Source organism: Battus philenor, unplaced genomic scaffold (assembly GCF_028537555.1).
Source record: "Battus philenor isolate CCGP_79_NKW_IND1 unplaced genomic scaffold, ilBatPhil1.0.hap1 SCAF_35, whole genome shotgun sequence".
In the NCBI taxonomy this organism is placed as follows: domain Eukaryota; kingdom Metazoa; phylum Arthropoda; class Insecta; order Lepidoptera; family Papilionidae; genus Battus; species Battus philenor.
The window spans coordinates 324,047-337,862 of NW_027181699.1; the positions used below are offsets into that span (position 1 = coordinate 324,047).

The 13,816-nt window shown below is 38.5% G+C and overlaps 1 protein-coding gene across 1 annotated transcript; it reads right to left on the bottom strand.

Annotated features, from left to right (window-relative positions):
- Positions 1-5,391: 5,391 nt before the first annotated feature.
- Positions 5,392-13,389, bottom strand: LOC137927611 (uncharacterized). Its single transcript, XM_068771366.1, has 2 exons — positions 13,217-13,389; positions 5,392-6,526 (listed from the first exon to the last, which is right to left on the bottom strand). The coding sequence occupies exons 1-2, from the start codon at positions 13,387-13,389 to the stop codon at positions 5,392-5,394; spliced, it is 1,308 nt and encodes a 435-aa protein (XP_068627467.1).
- Positions 13,390-13,816: the final 427 nt, after the last annotated feature.

A 13,816-nucleotide genomic window follows, 5' to 3' on the forward strand; every position in this document is an offset into this window, starting at 1 on the left:
TTTATCTTATTTGTTTGCTATTAACCCTTTGCACTCGAAGTTTTTTTTGAGTCATATTACCAGCAACTCGAAGCCATTTGAGTGAAAAGATCATATTCACATGTAAGTTCATGATATACGCATTGAAAGAAAAGTCATCGTTGTATGTTATTATTTTTTTAATTGTTTATGGATACAAATGTTAGGATATATAAAAAAAATTATAAAATTATTACATTTTGTAATCTTCCAAAGTGTGATACCTCTCGAAGCAATTGCCAATATGTAATCTTGGAGTCTCTAGACAGGTATCACAAAAATAATGGGTCTGCCGTCTTTCGCCTGGAATTTTTCTATTCGAACACACATCAATTGGTCCACCAACAATTTTACAAACTTCAAGTGTGTCATTGGTTTTTCATTATTTATTTTTTTAACAGAAGTGTACAATATATATGCATTTACTGTACACATTTCCATCCCCCAAAAAAATAGTTTTCTCCGCCATTTCAGGGATTTTCTCAGAAAACAATATGTTGCAGCATATTGGTCGGTCCGATCTACTCCACGCATATTTTTTGTGTAATCGATAACAATTTTAGGTTTTTGCATTTTGACCAATTCACCACCACGTACTCTTCTATCAACCGATGTCAAACCCGCTTCATTACGAGTACTTAACAAAGTGACAATCCTTTTGTCCTTCCATGCGAGAACTAGGGTTTTGCCTTTTCTGTAAGCCACTGTTTTCCTGTCTCTTACAAATTGCGGTTTTTTTTATTGTCGTTGGTAAATATTTCCTATTTGTTTTGATTGTGCCGGTGAGGAAACAATTCATTTTTAGCAGTTCTTCAGCAAGGGGTATGCTTGTATAATACCTGTCGGTATACATATGATAACCTTTAGCATTAGGAACATTGTCCAATAGTTTTCTGTACTGGTCTAAAGGAATTCTGGAACTGACAGGCAGATCAGGTCTTATAAGATTTTCAGAAGTAATACTGCCGTAATAAGGCAAAACCGAATAAACATAACCGGTAGTTGAGTCGGCCAGAACGTAAATTCTTATTCCCCATTTAGTGGGTTTAGCTGGATTATATGTCATAAAACATATTTTCCCCTTAAATTTTATAACGGATTCATCAACGCAAATCGACTGATACGGTATAAAATGTTCGGAAAATTTTGAGTTGATGTATTGTAAAAAGTTATTAGCTTTTTGAATGCGAGTCCTTAAGCACGTATTTCTGCCTACTGGTGCATTTTTGTGTAAATGAAGCATCCAAAATATTTGCTGGAATCTATCTCGGGTAAATACGTCTGAAAAGAATGGAATTTTACTGGTGAACTTGGTACACCAATATTCCTGGAGATTTGCAACCGGCATGGTTCCCATATTCAAGATCACTCCGATGAAGGCCAGAAATTCTTTCCGATTAACATCACTCCATGTATTCCATATTGATCTCCTTGAAAATTGCCTTCCACGCAGTCTTGAATTTGCGTAATCATTTGTCTCTTTTATTATGGAATCAATCAATGTATCCGTAAAAAATATTTGAAAAAAATCTAACGGTTCTTTTATATCGTTGGAAATTTTTGTGGTCCGGCAATTCGAGGTGAAATATCGAAATTCATAGGAGATGGAATATTATCCACTTCCGAAACATCCATCCATTCGTCATTTCCAGTTGAATCTGTTGTGTCTTCTATATTTCCTTCTGTATCACTTTCAAATCCCTCAATATCACTTTCAATTCTCGGTATGTGTCGTCGTACTGCAGGAAATATATCACTATCATTAGAATCGGATTCATGGCTTAGTTCAATATTGTCTGCTTCATCACGGCCAAGAGCGTCTATGTTATTTCTGTAATGTTCACCATGAACTTCAAATTCTAATTCGTCGCTACTACTTTCAATATCACTATAATTTTCACAAATTTTTCTTTTATTTGCCATATCGGGGATATAAATATGAATTCAAAATATAAAAACAACAGATAAACTAGAATCTGACATACACTCTACTGCTGAATAACACGACTTAACTCACTTCCATCCAAGTGCGGAATGCGGAATGTTGCTCAAACCGCGATTGTGTGCTGTTATCGAGAGCATAACAATCTGCGAGCCGCGACCGTCATTTGTCACCAACAGCGAAATATCCTATAACTAATTTTTACGATTTGTTTTTGTTCTCATGTTAAAAACTGAAAATTATTTCCATTGTCTCCGTAGCGGAGCCCTCGAGTTTGAAGACAAATTTTAAATGGCTCCGCTCCGGAGCCCTCGAGTGCAAAGGGTTAATGTACACTTAACATCAAAGTTTACAATTATTACTCGTGTAATTTTGACATTAAGTGCACATTAATAGAAAACAAAATAGATAAATAATTAATGTAAAGAAATCTGATCACCTGATTAATAATAATAATAATAATAATAAATCTTTAATTCAGACCATATTTTCAGTCCATATTTATGTTAGTACAATATTCTTACACTATGTTAGTTGTTTACAAACATACAAACATACAGAACAGCACATGGGTTAGTAATAAGATAAACTTAGCCTATGTTAGTATTAAAATTAAGTATAAAAGAAAACTTACATACTAAATACACATACGCTTATTGGCGAGTGTATGTGCACCATTCCAGCAGGCCCAGAGAGGGCTGTCTAACTTATACGCCAATGTGCTGAGGAGGGTGTTAGTGCTCTCCGCCGCCCGTCTCATCATCGACGCTACACGCTTGCGGATGATCGCGTAGAAGTCGTCCACCCTCGCCTCCGCAAACATGGCAGATGCACTACAGTAGCGCGGCTTGCCCAGCACCGCCCTCAGCACATTGTTGTACTGCACGCGAAGGGCTCTGACGGTCCGCTGCTTATAGTCCGCCCACAGACTGCACGTGTAAAAAGTCTGACAGTATGCTCTAAACAGTGACAACTTTACCTGTTTATTACATCGCGCAAATCTGCGAGCCAACACATTGCCCCGGACCGACAACGCCCGCCGTTCCCTCTCTATGTCGCCGTCGTCCTTGAGGTGCTCGTCAACTATGTGCCCGAGGTACCTGAACTCAGCCACCTGTTTCAGGGGGGATCCACAAAGCATGAAAGTAGGTTTAAAGTTCGAAGGTTTATTATTCCCCCTAAAAACAAGGATCTCGCTCTTTTTCGCGTTGTAGCTGAGTCCATTCACCCCGGCATACTCCTCACATATTTTCAACAGTTTTCGGAGGCCACTGACTGAGGGGCTCAGCAGGACCATGTCATCAGCATAGCTGATGTTGTTTATAAAAACTCCATCAATCGAGCATCCGACACCCGCCCTACTGAGCCTCTATCAGCTGGTTGACGTAGAGGTTGAAAAGCCTCGGCGACGTCAGCCCTCCCTGCCTTACTCCACAATTCAGTTTGTACGGGTCGCTCATTGCGTCTCCCCACCTCACTACATTTAATTGATTGCCATACCAGTACTGAAGAAGTGATAGCAGTTCCGGCCTTAAGTTGGTCTCGGTTCTAAGCTTGTGCCATAGAATTTTATATGACACCAAGTCAAATGCTTTGGACAGATCCAAAAAGCACGCATAAACCGGAGTTTTTCTGTCTGTGTAGTAGCGGACAGTTTGCTTGAGACACTGTATTGCGCTCTCAGTTGACAACTCGGGTTTAAAACCAAATTGCGCGTCATTGATCTTCGCGGATTTACTTAATTGCGTATCAAGCAAACTGTCCAGAACCTTAGCTACTATCGTCGCGAGGGATATGGGCCTGTAATTGGATCTGTCTGCTGCATCACCCGTCCTATTTTTTACCAAAGGTACCACCACTGTCTTCATCATTGCTTCCGGCAAGTAACTATGGTCAATACTGATATTGTAGAGCATGGCTAGGACCCCGGATAGGTGCACCCCAGCATAACGTAGATGCTCAACACTCAGGCCATCGTGTCCCGGAGATCTACCACGCTTCATACGCTTTACAGCACTACTAACCTCGCTTGCTGAGAAGCGTACCCGATCCTCCCTTACATCCACGATGTCCCGAGCTACGTCCTCGAATTGATGAGATGTACTCGGTGACTCAACTTTAAGATGAGACATAAACATATTAGCTATATTTCGGCATCCACTCGTGCCTCCCACCTCAACGGGAAGGCTCGCCCGAACATTTAATTTATTTGTCTGGTGCCAGAACCTTCCGAAATTTTTGGTGTCATGTGCCTCGGCCAACCTGTCCATTTTAATCTGTTCCTCGTGGTCCTGGCACCATTTCAGCTTACTTTTAAAAAGCCTACGGGACTCACACATATCCTCGTAAGTGACCCCCCTACTTGGCTTCCCCGCCTCAACCCAAGCCTGAAAGCACAGACGAGCCCTCGCGTGCAGTGGCGCCACATGCTTGTTCCACCCGATAACAAAACCTTTTTTACTTCGCCGAACCACCTTGTAGCTTAAAATAGCCCCTTTCTGCATTATACTAGCTATCTCCGAATACATCTCATCAATGAGTAGTCTATGGTCAGATCTTTGACAATTTGTATTATAACACTCCGCGAGTTCCGTTGGAAGTACAATCTTGCCTAACTTTTCATTACAATACTCCCTAAACAGTCTCGTCTGTTCACTATCCCTTTGCCCCCAAATTATCTTATTATTGTAACAACCTTTAGGAGTGTCGTATTGCAGAGATATGGGTTTAAGATCACAAATAATTTCTAGGGGATAGTGATCAGACCACGACACGTCATTATTTACTTTTATCTTTTCAACATAGTTCTTTGCTATACTAGTGACCAAACAATGGTCGAGCCAACGTGTACAGCCATGGGCGTCACTCTTATATGTATACGTCTCCCCATCGTTTGGCAAAGCATCATAATCAACGCAACACCATTTTTGTTCCATACAAAATAATTGCATCTCCTCAAAGAATAACTCGCCTGGATGAGCATTAAAGTCCCCCAACACAAAAACCATACCTATGTCACTGTCCTCAACCACCGCATTTATTTCACTCAAACAGTCTGTGAAATGTGGTAAGTTGTACGCACAGTCCGTAGGCATATATACGGAGAAAATTAACATGGTACACTCGCGTATTTTACATTTTATAGCGCATACCCTCGGATTATTGCAGCGCCACACCTCCGTAGGGGCGACCACGCAGTACTCCCGCACTGGTATCCACCGCTGACGTGCCCGTGCCCGCGAAATCCTTATGCACTGTACTTATATAGGCTAGATCGTGTGGCAGCAACCAGGTCTCTTGTAATGCTACCACGTCCGATACAGCACAGAGGCTCCTCACACTGTCCTCCGACCTCTTCAAGGACTTACAATTAAAGCTACTCAGCTTTAGTTTATGATTCGTTGATAATAATATGCCCTGATCCATTCAATCTAATTTTTTGTTGTAGCTCGATCTGCGTTGCCTTTGTTTCCTTTATTAAACCTAATGTATTTTCTAAAATAAATGCCTTCCGGCCACGAATCCTTATCTGTGAAGAGCGGGAGCTTATTTCTCGGTATAAGAAATTTAAAAGAATTATAATCTTTTTCAATATTCCTATTGTTTACTTTCTCGGGCACTATATTTATATGCATTTTCTCCAATACATAATCTGCAACATCCTGCTCTGTTACCTCTTTTGAAACATTATATATGAACATAGGAACGTGTACCTCTGCTGCCTTGAAACGCCCCGATTGCTCCACCGCCGCCGTGCCTCTCATACCTTTGAATTTCGATGCTTTTCGTCTTTGAACTCTAATCCATTCCCCGTCGTCTTTATTTTGCTTGTCAGCCGCGCTCTGAACCGCGCTTATCGCCTCGCATGACGTCATCTTGCCAGCTGACTGCGCGGGCGCCTCATTTACGGTTTCGAACGTCGAAACCGCAGTTGCCGAACGGGTGGCCTCCACGTGCAGCCGGCTTACCTGTCTTTGCGTGTGAGCGACAGGGACAGATGTATCGGCCCCGTTATTCGTAACGCTCGTGCTTGACAAGGACAGATGATCATCGTCTCGTTTCTGCTCCGTCATTGGCTGTTGCATCTCAGTATCTTCACGTACTGTCATTAACCCCATCGGCCCGCTATTGCAGTCGGGGCTACTGTGCAAACAATAACCGCCTCTCTTGTAGTTAACATTTGGGTAACTTTTGGTTTGTGCTACCAAGTCGTTGCTTATCTGACAATAGAAGTCAACTTCTTGTTTTAAATCCACTTTTCTAACGTACGTTTCTTGAAACGATTCACATTTTTCGGTAAGGGAACTAATTTCACGTTGCATTACTATTATATCTTTCAATAAACGCGTCACGTCTACATGATCAAATGTCACCGGTGGCAATTTTTGAAGATCCCGCGCCACAAAAATGGGGAAAATTTCGGGTTCAGCCCCCTTCAGTAGTCCAATAATGTCCTCAATATTTTTGTTTTTTCCTTCATCGCCTCTTCTTTTGACTCGCTTTTGTTGCACTGAGTCAAACAGCAGACTCTTTGCTTCCGTGATCTCCTCCTCGGTGAAAGCTTGCCTACATAACAGGGCCAGACTCACATTGTTCATTACATCAATTTTGTTTTGCACAAAACACAATACCTCGTTTACAACTATATTACAACCACAACATTTAACTCTTGCCATCGCCTATCGCGGGGGGTCAACGACCTCTGACCGTACGCGCGCGCTGTCAGCTGACGACTGACTGATACACAGCCTTAATACACATAATACTTAGCTTAATACACAGCCGACAGAATAATCACACGAGTGGCACGCTACCGGTACTAGCGTACTCATCCGCTCCTATTTCAAGCTCAGCTGCTCTAAGAGGCTGAGCTCTACAAGCAGCTGCTAAGCCTATCCGAAACACTTGTCCTCCTCGAGTACTTCTTAACTGAGGCGTCTGGGTAAATTTTTAATACATACAAAAGTAACGAAGCCTTTCATTTATAGTCCCTGTTGGTTCCTTTGGGAACCTATTTGGTCTTTGATTTTGAATAAAAACCCAGATAATGCTTAATTTTGTATTTCCCTTTAACGATTATACAATAGGTCTTTAGTCGGTGAGTGCCGTAATATGAGTGGCCGCAACAGTCCCATCATCCATCTTTTTCGAACAAATACTAATGATGCGTTCGCGTGACTGATTGACCTGTGGCCCCCCTGAAACAACGGATAGATTTTATGGCATTCCTTTAAAATTATACTAAATAACGATGTATTAACACAGAAAAATTGACAAGTTTTTGTCTAAGTAATTATTCATGTCACGCGCTTGAAATGTTTCCATTTTACCCGGTAGCACTGCGAGAGTGACTGCGGTGGTTTTCCCTGTATTTGCGGAGGAGACCATGTGTAAAATTATTTCTGGTGCCAGTTAAAAATGAGGGTTAAAGTGTATCAATGCAAAATATGCGCATTAGCTCTAAATAACTAATTGCAATTTAATTTTTTATTATATTTTCATTAATTTAGTTTATTTTGTGTTTAATTCTATCCTTTTTGGTTTTGAAAGACGTCAAATGTTTGACAGCTAAGTACAGATGTTTAAATTTTCTCTGTCGTTCATACTCGGTAAAGAAGTGGGTTGTTTGTATAATTTTTTCGCGATATGAACAGTAAGATGTGTATTATAAAAACTAAGCCAACCTTCTCTAATTTGAAGCAGCACGCCTGGAACTGCGAAGGGATGAAATGCCCTTAAAAATTCCACTCAAGTCGACTTTTTCACCATTAGATTCTTCTAATTTTGTTTTCGATTTGGCAATGGATTTTGTTTTTTTTTAATTATGATTCAATTAAAGTATTACTATAGTTAGATTCCAATAGCCAGGTGTAAGATCATTATTATGAAATTGTTGACTTTTCAGTATTAGCGAATCAGACATTTTGAATCGCCCATTAAGTAATGCAAGGTGTTCAATTGTGCACAAGATTGCTTTATTATTAATTTATAACAAAGATTTCGTATTATTTATTAAAATCTGCCACTTATATAAGCAAAGATTTATGCTTATATTATTAGTTTGCATTTAGATTAAAAAAAAAAATTAAAAAACGAGATAATTCCTCACAAAAGTTACTTGTTTTATATAAATGTTTGTTATATGATAATTACCTGGGTTTCATGGGAGATTTTCGGTATTCTTAATCAGGCCCTTGTATCTGGCATGAGCCCTTTGGTCAGGTCATAAACATGCAAACGTATAGCTGTGGAAACAAAATTTGCATGTTTTATTCAATACCAATATTTATGATGCTCTCTATGTTCAGCAGTGGACGTCCCATGGCTCGAACAAGGATGGTGTAAAGAAATAGTAATGTCTGCAGATCAAAGATTGAATCGCTATAAAGTGCCACTACTACAATAATAAACGAGACAACAAATAGTATTGTATAACATACATCATATTCTCTAGTATTAAACAAAAGATATCAGACTTTTGTTTCCTCCACTGGGCCCATGTAGACTAGAATGTGTAGCCCTCTATTCACCAATCTATAATCATAATTTAATTTGTTTTCTTATCACGCAGTCAGGTGAGGTACGTTACGCCTAACAATATTTTAAAGATCTGCTTCTTACGTACATAATTTTGGAGATAATGGGCGGGGTGTCATTTTTATAAATTCTTAAATTTAAAATGATTACATAATAGTGAATTACAACTTGTGTGTTGATATTGATCTAGATACCACTTAACAGTGGTGATCTTGAAAGGTTTGTAAAAAAAACCCAATAGTACATATAAGGATGGATGCTACAAGATAACATAAATTATTTGTGATTATTGGAAAACTCACCCTTTATTAACTTTGGCACAATACCAGTAACTGTGCAATGTACATTCAGCGCTTTGGAGATTAAAGCACCCAGCATTGGGTTGGCCATACCAAGTTTATATTATATCTGTTTGCCATGGGTGGGCAAATGATGCTTTAAGAAACGAGAGCAGGTTCCCTGGCAGAACTGTACATAGATGTTTCAGACCTAAAACACTTATCACACTTATAATAAAATTCATTTTAGCTTGCCAATTTCGGATCTGCAAACCAGATTTCTTGGAAGCCATAAAAGCAATTAAAATGAATAAATGTAATGTAATAATGTTTTTAAAATCACTAATTGCTGAGTATAATGTTACACTGCTAGCCACTTTAGGCTTTGTGCAGCTTCATTGAAATTGAGCTCATGGAAGCAAAAGTCTGCGAGTTAAAAACTACTCTGGCAGATTGAATTCACGTGATAAGAGATTACACTTGTATAGGTGTATAGTGCAACACGGGCCTCTCCTGACCACTCTCGCATTAATGCGGGTGAGACGACCGCTATGTCGTGAATACGGGAGTGAAGAATGTGTGATGCTTAGGGCTCGACGAAGACCTAATGTGTGATACAAAAATTGTCTCTATTTTATACTTATAAGGGGTTCAATAGAACGGCAAAGCAGATGAGTGGGCAGGTAGTGGCAAAAGTATTCACAACCAGCTCTACTTTCAATTCTTAGCTCCTCAAACATTGTATATTTGGGTGCACCAGAATGGTAGAAAGTTTATTTTTACCAATTAACACTAAACCTACCGACAATTCTTGTATACCTATTTCTACCGCGTGCGGTCAAATTGACCGGTAATTAAAAAGTTTCATTTATTTCATTATTCAATGCAGATAATGGTTAACTTGTTGCTAAATGTGTATAAAATAAAGAATTTTCATAAAGTTTCGTTCATTTTATTTTAAATAATTTTTAAATTCTTTATAAAAAAAAAAAAACAAATAAAATTAAAGTTTTATACAGAATGTTATGCATACATAATATACTTTATTTGGCTTGCTCGCATTGCTTACAAATTAGTTTAGTCTGAAATGTGCACTCGCCGCAAACATATTTTTCGCATTTCGAACAGATTTTTGTTGTTTTATAACCTTTACAAAATTTAATTTGACATGTTTTTCGTACGCACAAATCTGTACTTGTGGACGGTGTTGGTAAAAGCTGTTTTTCTTTAGATGTTGTATATGCATCTCCAAGTTCTGAAGCTAACTGGAATAAAAACTCCTGCCTGGAAATATTTTCACCCGTCGTTTCTTTATACAAAATCCAAGCATTTATTCCAGCCAGGTCCAAAATGTTGAAGAATACCTGAAGTGGCCACCTACAGCTTTTCGATTTCACGCTGTATTTCCTTGCCATCTGGTCTGCCACATCTACACCAAATTTTGTACTATTATAAAATCTAATAGTTTCCGGTATGCATTTGCTGCTTTTTTCTATTTCTATTGAGTTGTGTTTGGAACTTAGGACAAGTACTTTTTTTTTCGGCTTATTTTTATACACTGTAAGAGTAATATAATTTGATTTATAGAATTTGCTTGAAAATCTAACCATTTTATCTTTTTTTTCTTTGGCTAACTTTGGTAACTCTCTTTTGTTTCCACGAATTGTTCCAACAATTGTAGTTTTTCTTGCAAGTAATTTCTTGGCTAATGAAACACTCGTGAAAAAATTATCTGTTGTTACAGTCCTTCCGCATCCCGTGAAAGGATCCATTAGCTTTAGAACAACGAACTCCCCAAGTGGAATTGAACAATCTCTTTTTTCATCCTTTCCCAAATAGGGAAACCCATTTATTATATATTTACTGTTGACGTCACATGCCAACCAGAACTTTATTCCAAATTTGTCTGGTTTGTTTGGCATATATTGTGTAAATCTACACCTAGTCTTCGACGGAAACAATTGCTCATCAACAGCAATATATGCACCAGGTTTATAACAATTTTGTGAATTTTCAATAAATCGATCCTATATTGTAGATATCATAGAAAAATTTTTAGTTTGTAAACGCTGGCTTCTTTCGCTCTTCTTGTCAAATCGTATGTACTTCATAATCTCCGTAAAGTCGTTTCGACTCATTGTTTTTGAAAAAAAAGCGGGTCCCCAATTTTTATTCCACAAATATGAGATATCCAAATTTCTCGCCTCATATGCGCCGCGACCATATAATAAGGAAATAAATGCGTCTAGTTTTGTAGCATTTAGCTCCCATTTAGTCCCCAACACCCTAAATGCTTCTTCTTCTGTACATTTTATAATATGACGTATTATGTGCTGATCAATGATAAGACTAAATGCCGTCTTCATTTGTCCTTTCATAATATGTCGTTTAGCGTATCCTGTTGGTCTTGACATATCGCTAAAAAATTTATGCACTGGTAACCGACCAAGATTGGGTCTTCCGTCTATTTCTTCCCAGACTGTTCCATCAGCAGCAGTTTCGATGCGTTGATCCTCTAAATCTATTTCACTTTCGGACGACAATAAAACCCTCTTTTTTTTCTGCCCTGAACGCTTATTTACAATATTCTCCTCTTCACTATCGCTTTCTGATTCTAATTCACTTGTAAATAGTTCTTGGTCTATTTCCATGTTTTTTTCAATTATAAAAGTTTCTTGTTCATCATTTTCTGAATATTCTTTTTCTATGTCCGTTATATTTTTTAGGTAATTTGTAATTTTCAAACGCTTTGACATTTTTAGGGTAAATATCTACAACAGATACTTTACCTTCTCTTCTTCAAATAAATAATGGTCAAAAAGTGCATAAAAAACTTTTTAGAAGTGCAATACTTGAGATTGTAATCAATACTATTGTTATCTACTCTTTTCAACTATAAGCGATTCTGAGATAACCTAAAAAAAATTTTCCCGCCGGTCATATTGACCGACCGCGGTAGGTAGGTCACATAACAACTTTTTTTTTTGAAAAAGAAAAAATAACCTAAAGTAAAGAGTGAAGAAAATATTATATGCATATTCTAAGAATTGTCATATAGTTTGATAACAATATTATAACATTAAAAAATGTGTAAATGGAATAAAAAGTTTGAAAACGGTCAATTTGACCGCTACTGGTAAGTTTAGTGTTAAGCCTGAGTTAACCAAGTGTTTGTGTATTATTAACTAATTTAAACTTAACCTTTAGTACTAAATTTGAAAATAATAGCATAGCAATATTGCTTCTAGTTGTTTTATAGAATTAAGTAAATAAAACCTACTGGAAGTCATATAAAGTATATACACCTATCCCCCGATTTACACGGTACTTGTTTTTCGCGTTTTCGCTTTTACACGGTTTTCCAAAAAAGTTTTTTTTTTTAATCGATTTTATTACCATCTCTCATAATGTAAATATTTCTGCTTCAAACATCGAATCGGAACAAATAACTTCGAGTGATGAAAGTGAATTCGAACCTTCGATTCCGAAAAAAGGAATGAGAGTAATTTCTGACAGTGATAAAGGATAATAAAACACCTTTGGTTTGGTTTTTTGTTCTTTTGTTTATTGTATTGTAATTAAACAAAAAAAACAGTGTTTCCGTAATATATTAGATGTTGTAACTTGTCAATGCTTTTTATTTTTATTTCTGTGTACACCGAAAAGTATTGAAAAAAATCATAACTGTTAAATAGCAAAATTATGTATTTTCTGCTAGTCTTTCGATTTACACGGTTTTTACTTGAAAATTTTTAATTTTCGATTTACACGTTTTTCTCAGGAACGTATCTACCGTGTAAATCGGGGGATAGGTGTATTAATAATTGTAAGTGCCTATTATGTGAACGTCTTTGCGCTCATTAAACTAAACTACTTTTGGAGTCTATCCACCCTTCGGTCAAGTCAATACATGGATGTGTACTGTTGACATATTGCCTTAGGTTGAAGAAGGACTTTCTTCTCGTTACCCTCTCTCAACATGTAGTTGTGCACACAGGTCATAATAAAGTAATGTTAATTGGCAAGGCATAAGGTGAAGTTGCTCCAAGACACTCATGAGACCTGCCGCCATGTCATTGCATTTGTTGTTAGCAGATTTAGGCTTAGGGTGTCTTCATCGTAATTGAGCTGACGGAAACAAAGGTCAAAGAGCTAAAAATATCGCTGGACGACCGTATTTAAGTTACATTGTTCTGGACAAATTGACATGTTAAAGTAACAATTTACGGAATTAACCGCCACTGTATTAAATGGTTGTGAATATTTTGTTTGCATTAAAGCTTTACTTTCCTAGCAAGCAGGAAGTCGTTTATAAAAATCATTAAACAGTAACGAACCATTTCACATTTTATTCACGGAGTACACGACAGAATGTCAGGATCAGGAGAAGGATATTCTATAAACTATCGATGTCTAGTATTTCATTTATATTATTATTCACTTAGGTACATTTTTAGTGACCACAAGTGCGCCTCCTACAGTAGAATCTGTCTCCTCCGTCGACCGTGTGACTCGGCCGTGGAAAATTATTCTTTCCTTGGCAGCAGTCGTGTTGGCGATGCTGAGTGGGTCATCGGCGTGGAGGGTCGTGGCCTCTTTTTGTGAGACCGTCATGGTCCAGAAGGATGCAGCCGAACGGGATCGGCAGAAGACAGATCCCGTTCGGAGACGACGCCGTCAGCGCAGAGACGTAACCCGCGACGGCCCTCCGATGAATGGTGCTCCCCTACCATAAACGGGACCTTCGGAGTCGCGGGAGTTTAGGGTGGGGGCCCTAAACTCCCACTAGCTTCGGCGACTCTGAGGCGGACGAGGGTTCGACCTGGTCTCGAACCATCCTCTCCTAGACTGAGCTCATCGAGCCTATTCGGAGGGCTTCGTGCCAGCCCTGCAACTCTGATCGGCCAAATGATTTCTCTCTTAGTTTCATTACGATATCAGGTCACCGGAACGTAGCCGACACAGGAACCAGTTCGAGAGGGGAAAGTACAAATAAACCTAGCTTAATAAACAGTTTTAGTCAGAGGGGTCGAACCTGCTC

Excerpts from the sequence above, each read along its gene's own strand:
- LOC137927611 (XM_068771366.1), bottom strand. The coding sequence starts at position 13,389 with ATGACGGTCTCACAAAAAGAGGCCACGACCCTCCACGCCGATGACCCA. Across the intron at positions 6,527-13,216 it reads GTCACTAAAAATGTACCTAA|GCAAGCTTTCACCGAGGAGG; the intron begins GTGAATAATAAT and ends CCTGTTATGTAG.